Source organism: Tupaia chinensis, unplaced genomic scaffold (genome assembly GCF_000334495.1).
Source record: "Tupaia chinensis unplaced genomic scaffold, TupChi_1.0 Scaffold000044_1, whole genome shotgun sequence".
In the NCBI taxonomy this organism is placed as follows: Eukaryota; Metazoa; Chordata; class Mammalia; order Scandentia; family Tupaiidae; genus Tupaia; species Tupaia belangeri.
Window position 1 is genome coordinate 1,513,510 of NW_006159500.1, and position 21,875 is coordinate 1,535,384.

General features: G+C 37.9%; 1 protein-coding gene and 1 pseudogene across 4 annotated transcripts in view; one reads left to right on the forward strand and one right to left on the reverse strand.

The window, feature by feature from the left end:
- PTPN12 (protein tyrosine phosphatase non-receptor type 12) overlaps positions 1-21,875 on the reverse strand; it is a 125,515-nt gene that overhangs the window by 25,492 nt on the left and 78,148 nt on the right. For 3 of the 4 annotated variants that reach the window (XM_006140775.3, XM_006140774.3, XM_027773345.1), the window contains 5 exons: positions 21,152-21,211; positions 18,459-18,601; positions 8,989-9,055; positions 6,330-6,407; positions 6,131-6,229 (listed from right to left, as the gene is read on the reverse strand). In XM_006140775.3, coding sequence (XP_006140837.1) covers positions 6,131-6,229; positions 6,330-6,407; positions 8,989-9,055; positions 18,459-18,601; positions 21,152-21,211 — 447 coding nt within the window. The remainder of the gene's footprint in view (positions 1-6,130; positions 6,230-6,329; positions 6,408-8,988; positions 9,056-18,458; positions 18,602-21,151; positions 21,212-21,875) is intronic. The other variant, XM_014589368.2, reaches the window with a different exon arrangement.
- LOC102468368 (28S ribosomal protein S33, mitochondrial pseudogene) lies at positions 3,674-4,064 on the forward strand (annotated as a pseudogene).

A 21,875-nucleotide genomic window follows, 5' to 3' on the forward strand; every position in this document is an offset into this window, starting at 1 on the left:
GCAGCTGGCATAATGGCTATGTCACTGGACTCCCATGTAGTCGACCACAGTTTGAGTCCCAGACCCAGTGGCTTAAACTCACGCCAGGCGCATGTGCGTGCGTGCCCAAGAACCCAAGGGGAAAATGGAGGAGAAGGGATTGCGGTGTGGCCATCCCCCCGGGGGTTAATTTCTTGCTTTCTGTCTCTCTGTCTCTCTCTGTATTTCTGGCGAGTGCATGTGCCTTATAGCAAAAAAATCTCTCCAATAAATAAAAAAAAAAAGATCTAAAATAACCTCACTATGTGTACGAGGTGTACATAAAACATTAATGAATTTTATGTTTTAACTAAGGTCCCATCTCTAAGATATTTAGAGTTTATGCATATATTCCTAAATCTGAAAAAAAATCCAAAATATGAAACACCTATGGCCCTAGGCAGTTTACATAAAGGATACTCAACTTCTACTATCAATTAAGAAACTCCAAAACTGTAGTTGGCTTTTGTTTTTATCTAAAGGCACTTCCACCATGCCCGTCAAGGTAGCTTGTCTTTTTAACTGTTGCTTCAAGTACTCCAACTAAAGGAAAATTAAAATATCTCAACTTCCCAGCATTTTTAGTGTGCTCTGTTTCCTGTTATATAATCTGTTTAGAAAAGTTTTGTATTATACATCTACCTGACCATAACAACAGTTACATCCCAAGAGTTGAAACTTTCATCCTTAACAAAAGCCACCTATCATAATGGAGGCACCTGTTGCAGGTGGTATGGTAGTTAAGGTGCTGGATTTCCACATGGTCAACTGTGGTTCAAATTCTGGACCCGAGATCTTGCTTTCTCATTCTCTCTTTCTGGTTGAATTGAATAATAACAATAAATAATACATTAAATTTAAAAATTCATTCTAAAAAAAATCATCGGCTACAGGCAGGGGGTCTTTTTTTTTTTTTTTTTTTTTTTGGTACAAATCCAGGCTTCTTTGAGAATGAAAAGGTAGCACTATTAATTATCATACCTCGATCAAAAATATCACCTTGGATAAATGAAAGCTTTTGGTCACCACAGTTTTATATCATCAAACATTATCAGAATTTAGAGACTCACTGCACTGTAATGGTATCGCTGACATTATACTGCACTATTTGCTTATTATTTCCATTAAATAAAGTTATATTCCCACAATATTTATTAACATTTTATACCAGTATCTGTAAATATGTGCATTAAGAAGGCAAAATAAAACTTGATGGTGAGTTACCTGAAACTACCTCAAAGGAACTACAATCATATCTGCATAATGACATGTAGATGTGAACATCAAATAGCATATGTGGAGGTGATCCCATAGACTGTAAAACGTTATCCCGTATAGCCCAGGTGTACAGTAGGTTGTACCATCTAGGTTTGTGTAAGCACGTTCTATGATGTTTGTACAATGATGAAATCACCTAATGAAACATTTCTCAGAATGTATCCCTGTTACTAAGTGACACAAGACTGTATTTCTACTTATAAAACACAGCAATTTTTTTGTAGTACCACATAAATTGCTTCAAGTGATGTTAACATTGGTGTTTCTGCCAAATGAGTATGACATCAAACACAAAAAAGGGAAGAAAAAAAAAAAAAAAACCCTAAATTTTCAGAGTATTTTTGGATTGTAAAACTGAAGGTAAGGCACTGTGGACCTATATGTGAAATCCATGAATGAAGTCAACAATGGAGAGGATATAAAAATGTAAAGACATGCTACTTAACTTCAAGAAGTATGTAATCTGGGGACCAGCAGTTAGTATAATGGCTATGTTGCTGGACTCCCATGTAGCCGACCACGGTTTTAGTTCCAGACCCGGCGGCTTAAACTCGCTCCGGGCGCGTGTGCGGGCGTGCCCAAGATCCCGAGAGGAGAATGGAGAAGGGATTTCGGCGTGGCCACCCACGCTGGGGGGTGATTTCCTGCTTTCTGTCTCTCTCTCTCTGTCTGTCTGGTGAGTGCACGCACCCTATAGCAAAAACCTCTCAAAAAAAAAAAAATGTAATTGAAAACTATTAGGGCCAGACTGTGGCACAGTGAAAGAACATGATGCTCTGTAAGGCTGACCCACATGGGAAGGCTCCAGATTTGCATCTAGAGGTTGCCCTGAGTGTGCCAGGAGCGCACGTGCACATGGTCCAGGGCTAGCTAAAACTGGTGGTGGAACAGTGACAGGACCTTGTGGTGAGTGCTGTCTCTGTGTTTATCTGTCTCTCTCACTTAGGGAAGAAATAGAAGAAAAAATATATAACTGAGAAATGTTAAGAAGTGAGGAATATTAATGCAGAACATAGAATGTTAATGAGCAATAGGTAAGATTTTGGTTACTCCCCCACCCACCCGATAAAAAGAATTGGAGGATCAGCTGACATGTTGTTTGCTACAATAATGCTGTGCTCCACAGGCTGGGACTACATGGAAAGCCTTGGGGTTCAATTCTCTGCCTATCCTAAAAGCTGCTGGTGGTTGAGTCAAGGATTACAATACGGTAAAACCCTGTTTTGCAAAGAAAAAAGGAATGGATGTTGTAAGAGTGGGAACAAGTGGGAAGAGAAAGAAAAGAAACATTTGTAGGGGGGACCAGCATTTAGTGTAATGTCTATGTTGCTGGACTCCCATGTAGTCTGCGGTTTGAGTCCCAGACCTGGTGGCTGCCATCCCCTCTATAGGGGTGATATCTCGCTTTCTTTCTTTCTCTCTCTTTCTGGCGAGCGCCCTATAGCAAAAACTTCTCAAAAAAAAAGAAAGAAAGAAAGAAACATTTGTAGGCAAATGACTACATGTAACAAAAGAAAGAAGGCATCATGGGTGATTACTCTTTCACTTTCTCTTTCTCTCTCTGGCAAATGCACACAGCCTACAGCAAAACAAAACAAAACAAAAGCTAAAAAATTAGCAAATAAAAACTTTTACTTATGAATTACATCAGAGAAATAGTAAGTGGTGACTTACTGTTATTTATCACAGCATAACTTCAGAGTGGAAGTATCTATTTCAAATCATTTTATTCAATCATATAATTCTAAAATATCTATTCCCAAATTTTTAGATTCTACATTTTCCCTAACTGTGATTTAAGGTCTTGAGTCAGGCATGAAATCCTACAAAAACAGTTTTACATGTGCGTAGGCACGCACACACACTTATTTATTTATTTAATTTGTAGTAGGGTGCATGCACCTGCTAGTGGTAGGAAATAGAAGTGAGAAAGCACCCCCCAAGGGACGATAACCATGCCAAAGTCCCTTCTCCTCCATTCTGCTCTGGGGACTTTGAGCACAGGTGCCCAGCATGTTTTTCAATCTGCTGAGTCCAGAACTGGAACCACAGGGTTGACCATGTGGGAATCCAGCTGTCTTTTTAATTGACAGAGGGTGCATGCACTCAGCATAGAGAGAAAGAGAAAGAAAGTGCTATGTCTGAGTGGGACATAGTCATGCCCCACTCCTTTTTTCTACATTTCTCTAGCCCTTCAGGATTTGGGGCATTCATACACAAGTGCCCAAGCTTATTTTCCAAGTAGCTGAGGTTAGGATTCAAACCATGGTTGATCATGTAGTATCCGGCTTTCTATGCACTGTGCTTCAAGACTGGCCCAAGCAAATACGTTTGAAGGAAGGTGAGGAAGGTTGGGGCCAGAAGAATGCTTGCACTTTGGCACTCAAGAAATGTCTTCACTTTCGGAATACGCCTTGAGCATGAATCGTGTCAATGCCCAGTTGTTTGGGGAAGTCACCAGGTCTACTGATTCCAAATCCATGAAAGTGGTGAAACTGTTCAGTGAACAGCGTTTGGTCAAGATGAGGGAGACTTATGATTGGTATCCAAATCACACCTATTTTGCACTCATGGGGACACTCTGTTTTCTTGGCCTCTACAGAGATGAGCTTCAAGATTTTAAGAATGATCAAATGTGTTTAAAGAAGTTTCATGGAAGGGGGAAACCATGGAAAGGAGAAGGGAAAAAAGCAACAAAAAGAAATAGTGTCAGCCCATCAAGAGAGGACATTTCTTCCTCGGTGACTGGGAAGGAAGTGTATTTATGATTCTTCACATATTGGAAGAATGGCCTCTTCCTAAATGAAGGCTGTTTGGAGAAACAAAGTTATCCACATGTTGGAAATCTAATCCAGTTAAACTATAACTGGTTTCTTGAACACATTGCAATTCTGCAAAATTATTTTGGCCTTGGAGCTATTATCTGAGGTTTACCTAATTCTCTAGTAATACATTAATTATTGTTTAATGACTTGTTTGAAGTGGGGACGGGATATTAGGGGAGTGGAGGAGAAACCTCATTAACGTCTGGTGGTTTAAAAAGAAAGGTTTGAAGAAACCAATTATCTGCTATTGGAAATTATTTAATCTCATTTCATACAATGTATGGCTCTTTTTCTTATATTCTTCAGTGATCTGTAAACTTCTGACCCATTAAACAGAAACAGCCTACAAAAGAATTATAATCCCACTGTAAATTTCAGGCTAATAAATAAGGACTGAATGAAATGGAATGAAATCTAAAAAAAAGACCAGGTAATAGAAAAATGGAAATAAGAAAGTGAGGCAATATAATGGAATATTTCTTGGATATTGTTCAAATATAGTTTTAAAAAATACAACATTAATTACTGCAATAAGGGACCAGCAGCTGGCATAATGGCTATGTCGCTGGACTCCCATATAGTCAACCACGGTTCAAGTCCTGGACCCAGTGGCTTAAACTCATGCTGGGCGTGTGTGTGTGTGTGCGTGCCCAAGATCCCAAGAGGAGAATGGAGAAGAAGGGTTTGCGGTATAGCCATTCCCCTTGAAAGGGAATGATTTCTCGCTTTCTGTCTCTCTCTGGCTTTCTGGTGAGCACATGCATCCTATAGCAAAAATCTCTCAAAAAAAAAAAATTACTGCAATAAAATAATTTTCTATACACTAAAAAATTGTAATGGCTTAAGGACTGGCCCTGTGATACAACAGCTAGGCTCTGTGCACTGGGAATTGGATCTCATATGGCCAACCATGATTCTAACCCACGCCTAGTGACTTGAGAAACATAACAGGTGTGTGTGCATACGTGACCCAAATCCTGACAGGATGGAGAGATGGAGGAAAGGGGATTGCACTGTGACCATACCCCATGGGGGTGGGGGTGCTTTCTTTCTTTACCTCCATCTTTGGTGAGTGCTAGAGCCCTCTGACAGTAAAATCAAACAAAAATGAACAACAACAACAAAAAAACCTAGAAAAGTTTCATAAAACATAATGGTTAAAGTATTTTCACCTTCTATATGTTAGAGAAATAGTAATATGAGACAACTATATTTCTAGAGTATAAAAACCTTAACTCTGAAACTAATCTTATGCTTATGGGGGGAAAATTTTTTTTCAAAGTTTAAAGAATATAGCCTACTCAGCATTTTGAAGCAGTAAATGTTTCAAATTAAATGAAATCACACAAACAATATGTAAACATTCTATCCTATGCTATTAAATATTTGGCTAGATAAACAGGCTGTAAGAGGATTTAGTTAAACTAAAGGGAAAAAGAGATGGCAATTTATGAGGACTACTGAAAAATAATTCCTATATTAATAAAGAAATAAGGATGAAGTCATATATATATAAATAAAAACATAAATTGTCACTTGGCTAGTAAATAAAACAGTTCTTAATACAGACCAAAAGTAGATTATTTTAACACATTGAGATCAATATTTGGAAACAAATCTCTCATCTAGAAAACCGAAAAATTTCAAAAAAAACTTCTAGAAAATTGACAAAGCCATTTAAAAGAGAAAAAAGGAAAAAAAAAGGCTGTAAGCTTTGCAACTCATTTCCTCATGCTTGGTTTATCATATGATAATCATAAATCATAATCATAATTTTTTTACAACATAATGATAAAGATGTAAAAAAAAATTCTACCCCCCCTCCCAAAAAAACCCTCAGTACATTCAGGGACAATGCAATTATAATTAGAAAGGAAACAAGAGGTGGTTAAAACAGGCAAAAATGATAATACTATTTTTGTTTTAGATAAAACATAAGATGACAGCTAAATATTACATCTTGGAAAAAAATAAAAGTTTACTGAAATTAATAGGCCATAAACACCTACCACTCCATCAGCAATTTTCTGGGCTCCATGAATTTCATATAGCTGTAGCTGTTTTTCAAATAGTTGGGCAATCGCTCTGTGAACAAGCTCGTATTGTTCCTATTAGGGATAAATGAGGAAAGACATTCAAAAAAGAAAGAAGAAAATCAAGAAGGCATTTATGAAAATACAGTTTATAAAGCAAAACAAACAACTGTACCTTTGTTTGTACTGCAGAATGTCTTTGTGTTCTCATTTCTTGTATTAAATTAAATACATTAAATTCCTCTGGTATTTTCTAAAACAAAGAATTTAACACATAAACCTTGGACAACTATTCAGAAAACTATAATAGTCTTCAGCTTTTCATATAACCCTTCTATACATGCTGGATAACTTGCAACCTTTACTGAGCACTACCTATCACCTATCGAACACTGCAGCAGTCAAGCTGGGGAGCCAGATATGTGAACAGATATATCCAGCCAAAATATGACTGCAGTGTGGTGGGGAAAATGGGCTGTGACTGACACTGATGGGTGCATGCCATGACAATTTGGCTGGATATGAAAAGGTTATTCCTTAAAAATATGAAGGAAATACTCAAAGGCATAGCAGATTTAATATAAAATCTATTTTAGCAATTTGGAAGTTAGATGTGGAAAAAGCCTGAGAAGAAAAGATACTCAAATGAGAGAAGGCTGCTGAGATAAGATTATAAACAAAACAGTTTAAATTTATTCTACAGGCCAGTGTCTCCTGGATTGGCCACATAAGGACTAGCTAAAAGAGCCAGGTAAAAATACAGATCTCTAGACTTGAGTCTGGGGACTGACAGTAAAATATCCTAGATAGTTCTTTTGTACATTTAGAATTGGAATTACTACAACAGATAACTCTAACTACAACAGATAATTCTTACAGGAGCAGATCTGTTATTCTGGCAACTTATATAAAAGGGAAGATGACAACATGAAAGAAGAAACTGACAGAGGTATAATGAAGTAGAACTATATGTACTTGGTAATCACAGTACTTCAGAGTAATGAAGATGGAAGAGCTGAGAATGATTCCCAGGTTTACTGTTTGGGAGTCCTATATACATCAAAGGATTTTAATATCAAGATTTAACCCAAGGCCTAAGTAGCCAAAGCCAACCAAGTGGGGACTATATTCAAAACTTTAAAAATGCCCAAATGTTTATCCATTTGCTGGCATTCATTTAAGTGTCTCCTCACATTTCAATGTTAATCTTTCAATTAAAATGGAATTGAATCACAGACGAATTTTGTTCACTTAAAATTCTTCATATGAGTAAAGAAAATGATTATACAAATATGAAATTTAACAACAGCAAAATTTAACTCCATAAAGTTTTGTCTTGTTTTGTTTTAAGATTTTTTGCCACAGGGCACGTGCGCTCACCAGAAGGTGAGACACAGAGAGAGGGAAAGTGAGAAATCAACCCCTGGGGGCAAGATGGGGGGAGGATGGCCATGTCACAATCCATTCTTCATTTTCCTCTCAGGATTTTGGGCACACACACACGCACATGTCTAGCATGATTTTCAAGCCACCAGGTCTGGGACACGAACCAGTTGGCCATGTGGGAGTCTAGTGCCTTAACCACCTCATCATCTGCTGGCCCCCAAAGGCTTTTTTAAATAAAATGTTAAAAATTTAATGATTCTCTAGTAAAAATTTAAAAAAGAAAAGATGGCAAGGAGGGAAAAAAAAAGAGAAAGAAGTAGAGAAATAAAAACAGATTTTTTTAATCCTGTCATATACAAGACACATGTTGATGTATTTATAGAAACAATAAAGCAATAAAAGATTATAAAGCTCTCTAATACACAGAAAACAGACATACATGGAACCAGCAAAAGAATCAAATTTTTACTGCAGTGAACAGCTGTGTGTTTTTAATTGTCTTTGTATCCCACAAGGTATAAAACACAATTTCATGGAAATAACAGTACAAACAATCACAACAGTACAGTAATAAAAAACAATCAATTGAATATTTTGCTATGTGCCACACATAGTTTTAAAGAACTCAACAAAGGGTAAGTTATTTTACTTTTATGCATTACTACTACTATGATCCCCATTTTCTTTCTTTCTTTTTTTTTTTTTTGAAGAGGTTTTTGCTAGGGCACGTGCACTCGCCAGAAAGACAGAGAGAGAGAGAGACAGAAAGCGAGAAATCACCCCCCAGGGGGATGGCCACGCCACAATCCCTTCTCCTCCATTCTCCTCTCGAGATCTTGGGCATGCATGCACACGTGCCTGGCATGAGTTTAAGCTACCAGGTCCGGGACTCGAACTGCAGTGGACTACATGGGAGTCCCGCGACATAGCCATTACAATAACTGTTGGTTCCTATGATCCCCATTTTTTCTGATGAAGAAATTGAGGCATGGTGGGATTAGTATTTTGCACAAGATCCATAGCTAGTAAAAGACAGAGCCAGAACTTTAATATGGGTAGCTTAGCTCCAGTCAACCTTCTTAACCACTACACTGTAATGTCTCCAATAGTTATAATTATTCACTGAACGGAATACATTTATACCTAGAATAAATATAAAAGGCAATGGGAATTTTGTAAAAAGAAAAAGTCAACATATGGTTTACATCCCTAATGTGGGTATTCATACACCTGGAACTTTTCGTCCTACACCCTGTTGCCCAAAGCATCATCTCAAGTTAATATGCAGCATTTATTTATACCTTTTACTACCTTTGTTTCCTACATAGTAAAACTACTTCTGAAAAAAATGTAACAAAATATATGCGGTGAATTACTGCAATTAATCATTAAATTTGAAAATCATAATATATCAGTCAGAAATAATGCTACATAAAAATTATTCTTACCCCAGCTTTTAGTAAATTCCACGTATAATCTATGGCACAAATGGCGCCTGTTCTTCCACAGCCTGCACTAAGGATATAAAGTTTGAAAAACAGTTTGATTTTTGTAATTAAAAAAAAAACTATAACATAAATGTAGATAGACATATTAATATTCAGAAACAAGAAGCCATTTAAGAAACTCAACAAAATTTTACCTATTTAGTAAACCCATGATTAACTCACAGAACACTTAACAAGGCCTCACTTTGGAAATCTAATTCTATCTCAGAAATTCCTGTCTAACGAACAATATCCTGCAGAGATAAATTTATTCCATGTTCAAGATGGTGCTTACATTTTAGAGGAAGAAACCATACAATATTTCAATCTACAGGACTGAAAGGTACAGGAAAGATGAAGAATCTTGTAAGTCCTAGAAACTGGTTTGAACACCAGTGATTTTACCAAAAGAAAATAATAGATGTGCTCTCATCTCCTGCAAAACGAATTGGAGCTGGAGAATGTAAAGTAAATTACCAAAGGTACTGCATATAAATATATATTATTTTTAAGAGGTTTTACCTTAGGGCACATGCACTTGCCAAAGAGAATGAGAGAGAGTGAGAGGGAAAGCAAGAAATCACCCTCAGGGGAAATGGCTGGGCAGCACTCCCTTCTCCATTCTCCTCCCAGGATCTTGGGCACACACACACATGCACCCCGTGTGATTTTAAAGCCACCAGATCTAGAACTTAAACCATGGTTGGTCATGTGAGAGTCCAACAACGTAACTGCTACGCCATCTACAGACCCAGTACTGTATTAAAACATGACAAATAGGTCCAGCCTCGTACCCATGGGTTCTGCAGATCCAGAGTTCTGACTGTTCAATACTCTTTTATGTGAGGGACTTCAGCATTCATAAACTGGGGCACCCTGGAACCAATCTCCTATAAATACTAAGGGATGTCCATATTTTAAAAGTGACTGATTCTTAACTATTGGCATTGAAAAATCACTGAGTAGTTAAACTGTTACTGACATCACTAGGATAATTTGTAGGCAGAAAAATAGTTGCAGTTTGTTTTAAAATGTTTACATAGTATTGGTAGTTCATTAAACATGTAACCTAAACACTCTTGATGAAAGAGGACCAGCTGGTGACACAGTGTTTAAGGCAGCTGGACCCCACATGGAGAAATGGGTAGTTGGGAGTCCCAGAGAGGGGGGCTTGAAAAACATAGTGGGTATATGTACATCTGTGCCCATACTCCACAGGAGGTGCTTTCTTACTTTGTCTCTTTCTCTCTGTCTCTCTCTGATACAGTGCACATACACTTTGACAAAATTAAAAGAAAAAAACACTATACACAAGCTAATTTTTAAAAAGCTCTTAATAAGAAAAATCAGTATTATTAATTTTTAATAAGATATTTGTGAATTTGATATATCAGAATATTTCTAGATTAGGGCCAGCAGGTGGTGTGGTGGTTAAGGCACTGGACTCCAACATGGCCAACTGAGGTTCAAGTCCTAGACCCAGTGGATTAAAACACACTGGGTACATGTGCATGCATGCCCAAAATCCTGAGAGGAGAATGGAGAAGGGATTATGATGTGGCCATCCCTATTGAGGATGATTTCTCATTTTCCCTCTGTGTCTCTCACATACACACATATGGCGAAAATGTAAAAAAAATTTTAATTTTTTTCTAGAATTTTAGTTAAGAATTGCTAAAGCTAACTCTGACATAGCTGACTATGGTTTGAGTCCCAGACCCAGCAGCTTAAAACTCATGCAAGGCACATGTACGTGCATGCCCAAAATCTCGAGAGGAGAATAGAGGAGAAGGGATTGCGGCATGGTCATGCCCCCTGGGAGTAGGGGGTGATGTTTTGCTTTCTGCCTCTTTGACCAGCACATGCACCCTATAGCAAAAAAATCTCTCTCTCGCTCTCAAGAAAAAAAAAAGAAAAGTTAAGGCTAGATATTTAAAATTTGATAGTTCAAAATATAATATCATAAAGATATAGCAAACCAGATCAACAACCAAACACAGCAGAAAAGATCTGAATATATGTTAAGTATTATTACATAATGCTGGATTCTCCAAAGGGGGACAATTACACCATTCAATAACTGATTGGTACAGGGAAAGTCAGCTATCAATAAAGAGCAAAACCAGATTTTTACTTCCTACTTTAACCACACAAATGCACAAAATTTCAGATGGATTAAAATGTATTTTAGATGATAAATCTACAAGTGTTTTTAAAAAAATGGGTAAAACTGACACACTGTTGTGTTGGGGAAGGATTTTAATTTTAAGCTTATCTCAATAGATGGAAGTCATAAATAAAGACACTTACAAATCTGACTACATGGCAATTTTTTTTTGGGGGGGGGGTTGCTATAGGGCATGTGCACTCACCAGAAAGACAGAGAGAAACAGAAAACAAGAAATCACCCCCTGGGGGGATGGCCACGTCACAATCCCTTCTCCTCCATTCCCCTCTCGGGATCTTGGGCATGCAGGCACACGCACCTGGTATGAGCTTAAGCCACCAGGTCTGGGACTCAAACCACAGTCAACTACATGGGAGTCCAGCGACATAGCCATTACGCCAACTGCTGGTCCCTGACTACATGACAATTTAAAATGTACATAAGTCAAAACATTGACAGAATTAAGACATGAAAAACCACAGTACTTAAGCCTGACAAAAGGTATCATGAGTATATACATACATGTAAAGAATATAAAAAATATATAAAACCATATATATCATATGATTGCCTGGTATAAAGTAATTGGCAAAATGTACAAATAATTCACAAAAGAAAATAAATTACTAAGGAAATAAAGCTTGCCTCTCACATGGAAATTGAAACAAACAACAAGAAAAAGAAGCATGGTGTTGGGAAAGGTATGCAGATACAGGCACACTCAAATACTGAAAGTGGTAGGATTGACTGGCATCAATTTTCCGGATAACAAAATTTAAATATGCATTAAAAGTACGAAAATATTTATGTCCTTCAACCTAGAAATCCTACTTAGTGTTCAAAGATTTCATCAATACTAGCCTCAGAAATCAGCTTTAAAAAATAATGAAGAATAGCCACTAGCATTTAAATTGTTGTTTCAAATAAATGAAGAAAAACCTGGCCCAATCAGCCTGAAAACATACGGGGAACATGAACTTCTTAATGGTCTGGAAGACTAGAAGTGGAGATCATGGAATGATTTGGACCTTGTGGAAGGTGCTCATCTCTCTCTCTCTTTATGGGATTTAAAGCTTAAAAGAGGAAAACTGAAGTAGATACAATACTCTTCTGTTTAGTGCAATGCTTAATATAGTTCCTTGATTACACTTTCTCGATTAGTTTTTCATAGTCTTTCTTAAAAAAAAAAAAAAAAAAAAAGTTTTTTTTTTATTATTTTTTTTTAAAAAAAAAAAAAAAAAAAAAAAAAAAAGAGGGACCAGCAGTTAGCATAATGGCTATGTCACTGGACTCCCAAGTAGTCGACCGCGGTTCGAGTCCTAGACCCGGTGGCTTAAACACATGCCGGGAGCGTGTGCGTGCGTGCCCAAGATCCCAAGAGGAGAATGGAGAAGGGACTGTGGCGTGGCCATCTCCCCTGGGGGGTGATTTCTCACTTTCTGTCTCTCTATCTCTCTCTGTCTGGTGAGCGCACATGCCCTATAGCAAAAACCTCTCTAAAAAAAGAAAAAAAAAATGGAAGAAAGAAAGTAAGCCACCCAATGGAGACAATAATCTTTCTAAAGCTTTCTAAAAAAAGAATAACAAGAGAACAACAGAGGCGTAACAGTTATGTCACTGGACTCCCACATAGCTGACTGTGGTTCGAGTCCTGGACCCAGTGGCTTAAAACTCACACTGGGTGCTCATGCCCAAGATCCTGAGAGGGAAATGAGGAAGGGATTGTATCACGGTCATCCCCGGGGAGGGGAGTAATTTCTCACTTTGTCTCTCTGGCAAGTGCACATGCCCTACAGCAAAAATCTCTCTTTAAAAAAAAGGGAGAGGAACCAGCAATTGGCGTAATGGCTATGTCGCTAAACTCTCACGTGATCGACTGCGGTTCGCGTCCCTAACCTGGTGGCTTAAAACTCACGCCGGGCGCATGTGCGTGTGTGCCCAAGATCCCAAGAGGAGTATGAAGGAGAAGGGATTGCGGTGTGACCATCCCATCGGGGGGTGGGGGGGTGTGATTTCATGCTTTCTGTCTCACTGTCTGTTTCTCTGGTGAGTGCACATACCCTATGGCAAAAACCTCTCCAAAAAAAAAAAAAAGAAAAGAAAAGGGAGAGAGTAACAATTAGTTCTATGAGTTCTCTTTCTTTCTCTTCTTCTCTGACTCATGCGTGCCCATGTGCTATCACGACTTAAAATGTTTTTAAAACAGCTGGAAAAGGATGGGGAAGAGTAGTAATAAGTTAAATGATAATAATGAAAGTTAAATATATAAAATATAACCAGTCATAATATATTGTAGAATATTTATATGCTCTACAAAGATGTACATGATATATTAAATGGGGAAATATTTAAACAAACAAACAAACCATACACAGAGGTTAAAGGAGCTGGATGGCCAATGATGGTTTGAGAACCAGCCCTAAAAAACAAGCCAGGCATGTGTGTGTACATACCCCAAATCTGATGGAATAGAGAAAAGAAGGAAAGAGGGTAAGAGCATAACTGCTCCCCACTGGGCGTTGCACTCACTCTCACGCTTGCTTGCTCGCACGCTCTCTCTCTCTGGCAAGTGTGTGTGTCTCCGGCATTTACTGACCACGCAAGTAACTTGGAGGGATCAACTGAAAGCAACTTTATGAAGTAAGTAATGCCTATAAGGTCTTTAGAAAAATCTAATGTAGGGACCAACAGATGGCATAATGGTTATGTTGTTGGACTCTCATGTAATCGACCACAGTTCAAATCCCAGACCTGGAGAGGAAAATGGAGGAGAAGGGGTTGTGGCGAGGCCATCCCCCTGGAGGGTGATTTCTTGCTTTCTGTCTCTCTGTCTCTTCAGTGAGTACACATTCCCTATAGCAAAAAATTCTCAAAAAAATAAAAAATCTAATATAAATTACAAAATAAAATTAGAAAAGTTGCCTCAGAAATCAGGTAGCTTTTACTATTAGGGAATTCATATATATCAACCTATCTAATAAAATACCAAACATAACGTTTCAAAATATCCTGTACCACTCATAATGATACCTATATTCCAAAGCTACTATAAACATTTCACATTTTGTTGAATCATCAAGTACTGTGTTTTTCCTTTTATTCTTTATTTTGATTCATGGTATATCATGTGCATGAGAGACAGAGAGAGAAGGACAGAAGCAGCTACCAAAAGGTCTGACCACACCATGATCCCCTCCCTCTAGTTCTCTGGTTCATCAGATCTTGGGCATTGTGTGTACCAACATACTTGAGGCTGATAAGGCTGGGGATTCAAATCATAGTCATTATGTGTCATTTGGCTGCTCCTGAGTAGTGCATTACTGCTACTCCATGGAGCTGACCCATGTTTTTCTTTTTATTTTTGTTTGTTTTTGCTATAAGACTCATGCACTCTTGCCAAAGACAGGGAGAGGGACAAGAGAAAGCATGCCCTATGGAGCATGGTCACACTACCACCTCTTCTCTACAGGCACACACAGATGCCCGAGTTTTTCTCAGGCCCCCAGGTCCAGAACTGAAACCACATATCTGCCATTTGGGATCTGGCTGTTTTAACCACCAAGATGTGAAACTGGCGCACTGCAGTTTTCCTTTTAAAAGGGTATTTTCCATAACATTCCTAAAGCCATTTATACAATTTAGCTTAAAAAGAGGAAAGCCAAAGTGGATACTACATTCTTCTTTTGCTTAGTACAATTCTTCGTATCTTTCACTAATTCAGTGTCTTACTGAGTTTTTTTTTTAATGTTCTCTATTAAGAAAAAATAGAAAGAAAGAAACCCATCTGGTGCAGCCAAAAATCCTTCTTTCTAAAGTTTTCTAAAAAGAGAGGGACCAGCAGATGGTGTAATGGTTGTGTGCTGGACTCCCACACGGCCAAATGAGGTCAAGGCCTGGACCCAAAGGCTTGAAACTAACACCAGACACGTGTGTGTGCGTGCCCAAGATCCCAGGAGGAGAATGAAGAAGGGATTGTGGTGTGGCCATCCCCCCTGGGGAGTGATTTTTCACCTTCTGTCTCTTCGTCTCTCTGACAAGCACATGTACCCTATAGCAAAAAAAAAAAAGAGAGAGAGAGAGAGAGAAAAGAAAGAGAGAGAATAACAATGAATTCTATGTTCTATGAGGAGAGTCACAGGTTGTAATTTGGAAGTCATCTTAAGTAGAGATGTTATAAGGATGGGAACAAAGGACTGTCAATATGTAAGGATCCAAGAATCAGACAGATGCTTGTGATCTATGGACTAAAACAGGCATTCTTAAATTCTCTGATCAGACCAAAAATATTTAAGGACTTCTTCCTACCAACTGGAATGTTTTCTTGCTTTTCACTATAAATAAGACTGCATGGCTTTTGAGTAGGAAATAATCAGATAACAGAAATAACTCAAAAGTTCAATTTAAAATAGTTGGTTATCTTAAATCAAAGAATTGGTTTATTTTATATAAAATGTATTACAGAATTAACTCCTCTCCAGGAATATACAATTAACTATCCCAAATCAAAAATAGACAATCTCATATTCATTCCATCAAAGTCAAAGGCAGAGACCAGCAGTTGGTATTGTGGTTAAGGTGCTGGACTCCCACATGGCCGACTGCAGTTTGTGTCTCGGACTCAGAAGCTTGAAACACTAGTCACGTGTGTATGCATGTGTGCCCAAGATCCTGTGAGGAGGATGGAGGAAAAAAATATGTCATGTGACCATCCTCCCTGGAGGGTGATTTCTCACTTTCCCTCTCTCTCTCTCTTTCTCTAATGAGCACATGCACCCTATAGCAAAAAAAAACCCTTAAAATAAATAAAAGGTCCAAGGCAGGGTTTATAATTTCTTACAAATACAAACACTAATTTTGCAATGACTAACTGAAGTACAAAAATTATTTAAATAAATGAAAAGATTTATGTACAGCAATGTAAAGAAGATATATCTATTCTTAGTAGTTTCATGATCAGAGATTGGACAATAATAACTTAGTCTCTAAAATGCTTACAATGAACTAATCTGTTTAAAACAGAATTTAATAAAAATCTCTAGTAAAAGTGTGTCAAGTTTATATTACCTCAATGTAAGAATACTAACTTCCAGCCCTACTTAGATTTCAGTAGCTTTAAATGACCTAATTTCATGCCAGTCACATGTGCATGTGTGCCCAAAATCCCAGGAGGAGAATGGAAGAAAAAGGATTGTGGCATGGCTGTTCCCCTCGGGAGGTGATTTATCACTTTCTGTGTCACTGTCTCTCTCCTGGGAACACTTCGCACCTTCATGGTATGACAGCTGGTGATGCAACATGAAAACTGATGTTCCTCAGGAACAGAAATAACACTGAGTTTGCCATTAATTCTAAACACCATTATTTACTTACTTAAATTTGGTACATGTACCCCCTGGAGAGAGACAGAGAACACATCTCTCCTCCCTACCCCCCATGGGAAATGGTCACACAATAATCCCTTCTCCATTTCTCCCTTTTTGGAATTTTGGGTATGCGCACACAAGCGCCCAGAGTACTTCTAAACTTCCAGGTCTGGGACAAAATACACAATCAGCTATGTGGGATCCAGACACCTTAATTTCACCAACTGACGCGAACTTTTTTTCTTTTTTAAGGTTTTGCCATGAGGTGTGAAGTGTTCCCAGGAGAGAGACAGTGACACAGAAGGTGAGAAATCACCTCCCAAGGGGAACAGCCATGCCACAATCCCTTCTCTTCCATTCTCCTCCTGGGATTTTGGGTACACAAGCACAAGTGACTGGCATGATTTTCAAGCCACCAGGTCTGGGACTCAAACTTTGGCTGGCCATGTAGAAGTCCAGTGCTGTAACTACTACACCACCTGCTAGTCTCCCCCACAACCCACTTTTTAGTCTACGTTAAGAACTATAAAACTAGTATACAGTTAATCATCAACAGCTTCTTACAAAGAACCTCTTTACCTTATAATTGATAGTGATTTTTCATTCTAGGGTATATAAAATAACGTCTTAGACTTAACAATGTCTTAGATAAGACCCGAAGTATGTTCATCTATAAAAAATGTTTTAAATCTCATGTCAATGTTTATGAAAAGACGTATTATGAAAATACTATCATGGATTTCAAAATTTCTTAGCATCAAAATAACCTGTACTTTAATTTCATTTTTTCCACGAACTTTTTTTTGAGAAGTTTTTGCTATAGAGTGAGTGCGCTTGCCAGACACACAGAGAGAGACAGAGAGACAGAAAGTGAGCAATCACCCCTCAGGGGGGATGGCCATGTCACAATCCCTTTTCCTCCATTCTCCTCTCGGGATCTTGGGCACGCAAGCACACGCACCCAGCGTGAGTTTTAAGCCACCAGGTTCGGGACGCGAACTGCAGTCAACTACACGGGAGTCCAGCAACATAGCCATTATGCAAACTGCTGGTCCCTCTACGAACTTTTTGAAAGGATACCCTAATGGAGTATGATCACGCCATAATCCTTTTTCCTCCATTTTTCCATCCCCTCAGGTTTTGGAGCATGCATATGCATACAAGCCTACCATGTTTTTTAAACCACCCGTTGGGATTTGAACCCTAGTTAGCCACATGGGATCTGGATTCCCTTAATTGCCATGCTACAAGGCCAGCCCTATACTTTTTCTTTTTATTTACTATAAAGTCAATATTATGATATTAACTTTAAAAGTAACAGCATAGGGACCAGCAGATAGTGTAATGGTTGTGTTACTGGACTCCAACGTGGTCAACCTTAGTTTGAGTCCCAGACCTAGTGCCTTGAAACTCATACCAGGCACATGTGCATGTATGCCCAGATTTCAGAAAGAGGAATGGAGGAGAGGAGGCTGAGGCATGGTCATCACCCCCCCCCCGGGGGGGGGGCAATTTCTCGCTTTCTATCTCTCCATCTCTCTGGTAAGTACACGTGTTCTATAGCAAAAATCTCTCTATCGAAAAAAAAAGTTATACTAAGGGACATCTTTGTGACTATATGCCCTAAGTGTTGAATAGTGAAGAGTATATTCTTTACCTTTCTATTACATGAATACCATTTTTAAACAGAAGATCATATGTTTTAATGTAACATTACTCTAAGTAATCTGTCAACCACATGACATTACATGAATTTACAATACCTCAGGCTCAAAGATATTCTATCAAGGCTAGAAAGATTCACGATTTTAATGATCATATTAATGTAGAAATAAAAACTTATTTAACACCTAATTTAAAGAAAAACACTGTATTATATAGCTAGAGAATTTCATTTGTACCTGCAATGAATACAAATAGGCACATCTTCATGTTCTTGGTATTTTCTCATTAAGCTTATCATGTCCAGAATAGAATCAAATGATGAAGGAACATCATGGTCAGGCCAGTTCACATAATGAAACTGATACAACCTACGAGATTCCTTCAAGAAAACAGAAATTCAACAATTATGAAAACACATTCGCAAAATTCAAAGCTGAAAATATCATTTAAATGCCATTTCTAAGATATTTTTTCAAATGTCCAGATAAATGGGGTTAGCAGGTGGCATGGTGGCTAAAGGCATTGGACTCCCACATGGCCAGCTGTGGTTCAAGTCCCAGACCTGGCAGTTTGCTTTCTCACTCCCCCTCACCTCCTTGCTCTGTCCTTCTCTAGTCAAATTAAAATAAGTAAATAAAGTTAATTTAAAAAATAAAATAATTATTTTTTAAAATTCATTTAAAAAGTCCCAAATAAATAATAGCCTATATTTATTGACTATTTACCCCATGCGAAGTATTGATCTAAGTAAGGGCTTCATATGTAACTATTCCTCAAGAGAAAAGCATTGTTAATCTTTTTCATTTGTTTTAGCTATAGGGCACACACACTCACGGGAGAGAGAAAGAGAGAGGGAAAGGGAGAAATCGTCCCCCAGGGAGGACGAACATGCCACAATCCTTTCTCCTCTATTCTCTTCCCAGAATTATGGGCATGCATGCACACACATATGGCTGGCATGCTTTTTCAAGCCACTAGGTCCAAGTCCACACAGTCGGCCATGTGAGATCCAGCTTCTTTAACCACCATGTCACTAGTTAATACATCACCTTCATTTTATAGGTAAGGAAACTGGGACAGAAAGATTAAATAAGTAAAATTTCACAGCAAGTGATAAATGTAGGAACTAACCCCAGGCTGTCTTACCTCCAAAATGTGTGCTTTATTATACCATATATACTATTTAACTAATGCACACTATTAAATGGATTAACAATATATCACAAGCATTGTGTTAAGAGTCTATTGCAATTAGAAGGCTAATAGAACATTAAATGAGGGCCAGCAGGTGGCATGGTAATTAAGGCACTGGATTCTCACATGGCTGACTGTGGTTTGAGTCATGGGCATGGTGGCTTGCTTTCTCTCTCTCTCTCTCTCTCTCTCTCTCTCGCTCACATGGTACCCTGTAGAAAAATTTTAAAAATAATAATAAATTCGATAAATCTTTTTAAAAATCTATTAAAATGAAAGAAACTGAGAAAACGACTGGTCTAACCCTAAATCCACTTGTCTTATGTCAGTGATTTTCAAAGTACAGTCTGGGTACCTCCTCCCCGCACCTTTTGCAGGGAAAAGAGGGTATATGAGTATTAAACTGTTTTCAGAATAATACTGAGGTATTATTTGCTGGCTTTTTTTTTTTTTTTTTTGCTATAGGGCACATGCACACACTGGACAGAGACAAGAGACAGAAAAAAGAAAGTAGGTAAGAAAGTACCTCCCAGGACCAGAGATGGTATAATGGTTACATTGCTGTCTCCCACATAGTTGACTGTGGTTTGAGTTCCAGAACCTGCGGCCTAAAACTCATGCCAGGTGCTTGTGGATGCATGCCCAAAATCCCAAGAGGAGAAGGGACTGCAGTGTAGCCATCCTCCCTGGGGCGGGTGGGGGGTGATTTCTTTTGCTTTCTCTCTGTCTTTGCCTTATAGCAAATATCTCTTAAAAAAAAGAAAGAAAAGAAAAGAAAAGAAAAGCACCTCCCAGGAGAAATGACCTCATCAACCCTCCTCCTCCATTCTCCTCTAGAGATATGAAGAATGCACACATGTGCACTTAGCATGTTTTCCAAGCCTATGGCTCTGACACTCCAACAACACAGTCAACCATATAGGATCCAGTTACCTTAACTACTGTACTACTGGCCGGCCCTTATTTGCCTTTTTAAAACTACCAATGTAATGCATTCTCGCATATTCATGTTTTTAAAATTTTTCTCATTTTTAACTTCAAATATAGTAAATATTAAAAGATATAGTCAACTGGGACCAGCAGATGGTGTAATAGTTACATAACTGAACTCCCACAGAGTCAATGCAGTTCAAGTCCTAGATCTGGCAGTTTAAAACTCATGCCAGGTGTGTGTGCACATGTGCCTAAAATCCTGAGAAGAGAATGGAGAAGAGATTGCAGTGTGGCCATCCCCTCTGGGGGGTTATTTCTCGCTTTTTGTCTCTCTGGTAAGCACACGCACCCTAAACCTCTCTACAAAAAAAAAAAAAAAAAAAAGATATAATCCACATAAATAAGTCTTTGGGATCCTCAATAATTTTTAAGAATGTAAAAGAGTCCTGATGTTGAAATATTTTTAGAATAATTATTGTAAGTATTGAACAAAAAGCATTACTTGGAATATAAGCAAAACTGTATCAACTTCTATTTTGGCCATTCACTGAGTACTTTAGGTAAGCTATTTTTAACTTCTAAAAACCTCTGTCTCTTCATCTTTATCTCTGGTGACTTCATATGTCCTATAGCAAATTAAAATAATAATTATTATTTCAGAAATAGATAAATAAGAGGTGAGAAAGAAGTTGACATTTTTTACTGTCCATCAGATTTTTCTTTGATTTCTTTCTACAAAAATTATTGTGGTATATAACTGTGAAACAGTGAAGTCAATGGTCTCAAAATGTAAAGTACTTACATTTTGAAATTCAAGTAAGAGTGTCCTAATGAAGTAGTCTGGTCTTGCTTGTTCATCTTCCTAAATAGAAAAACATTTCTGATTCAGTAAAAACATTAAAATAAAAACATTTACATTCCAAAACAAATTTCTATTTAGAATCTGCAATATTAACTTTTATAATTCCAAATGTATCTGAAAATTATAAAAAACAACCTTCTTATAATCATCAATTTGTCTGAGTTTTATTTACAAGACTTAAGTTCTGTACAGATACTGAAGTATCTGTTAATTACTTAGTCAGGAGTCTTTCATCTAATAAAATATTTGCAAAGTAGTAAACATCAGAATAATCTAAGAGGAATAGTATACGGACAGAATGGCATACTTTTGTACTTAGCACAATATCCCGTTTTCAACCATTTTATCTTTCTACAAGGCTTGATTTTTCCCTACCTAACACCCAACTCTTAATTAAATAAATGGTAACTAGAAGAGGGAGGGGAATAAAATCCCAAATAAATTATTATTATGGTTGACAACAACATAACCATTTTAAGTCTCTTACTGTGGGCCAGCAGTTGGTGTAGTAGGTAAGGTGATGAACTCCCACATGGCTGACTGTAGTTCGAGTCCCAGACCTAGCAGCTTAAAACTCATGCCAGACATACACGTGTGTGTGTGTGTGTGTATGGCCAAAATCCCAAAAGGAAAATGGAAAAGAAGGGATTGCGTCATGGCCAAC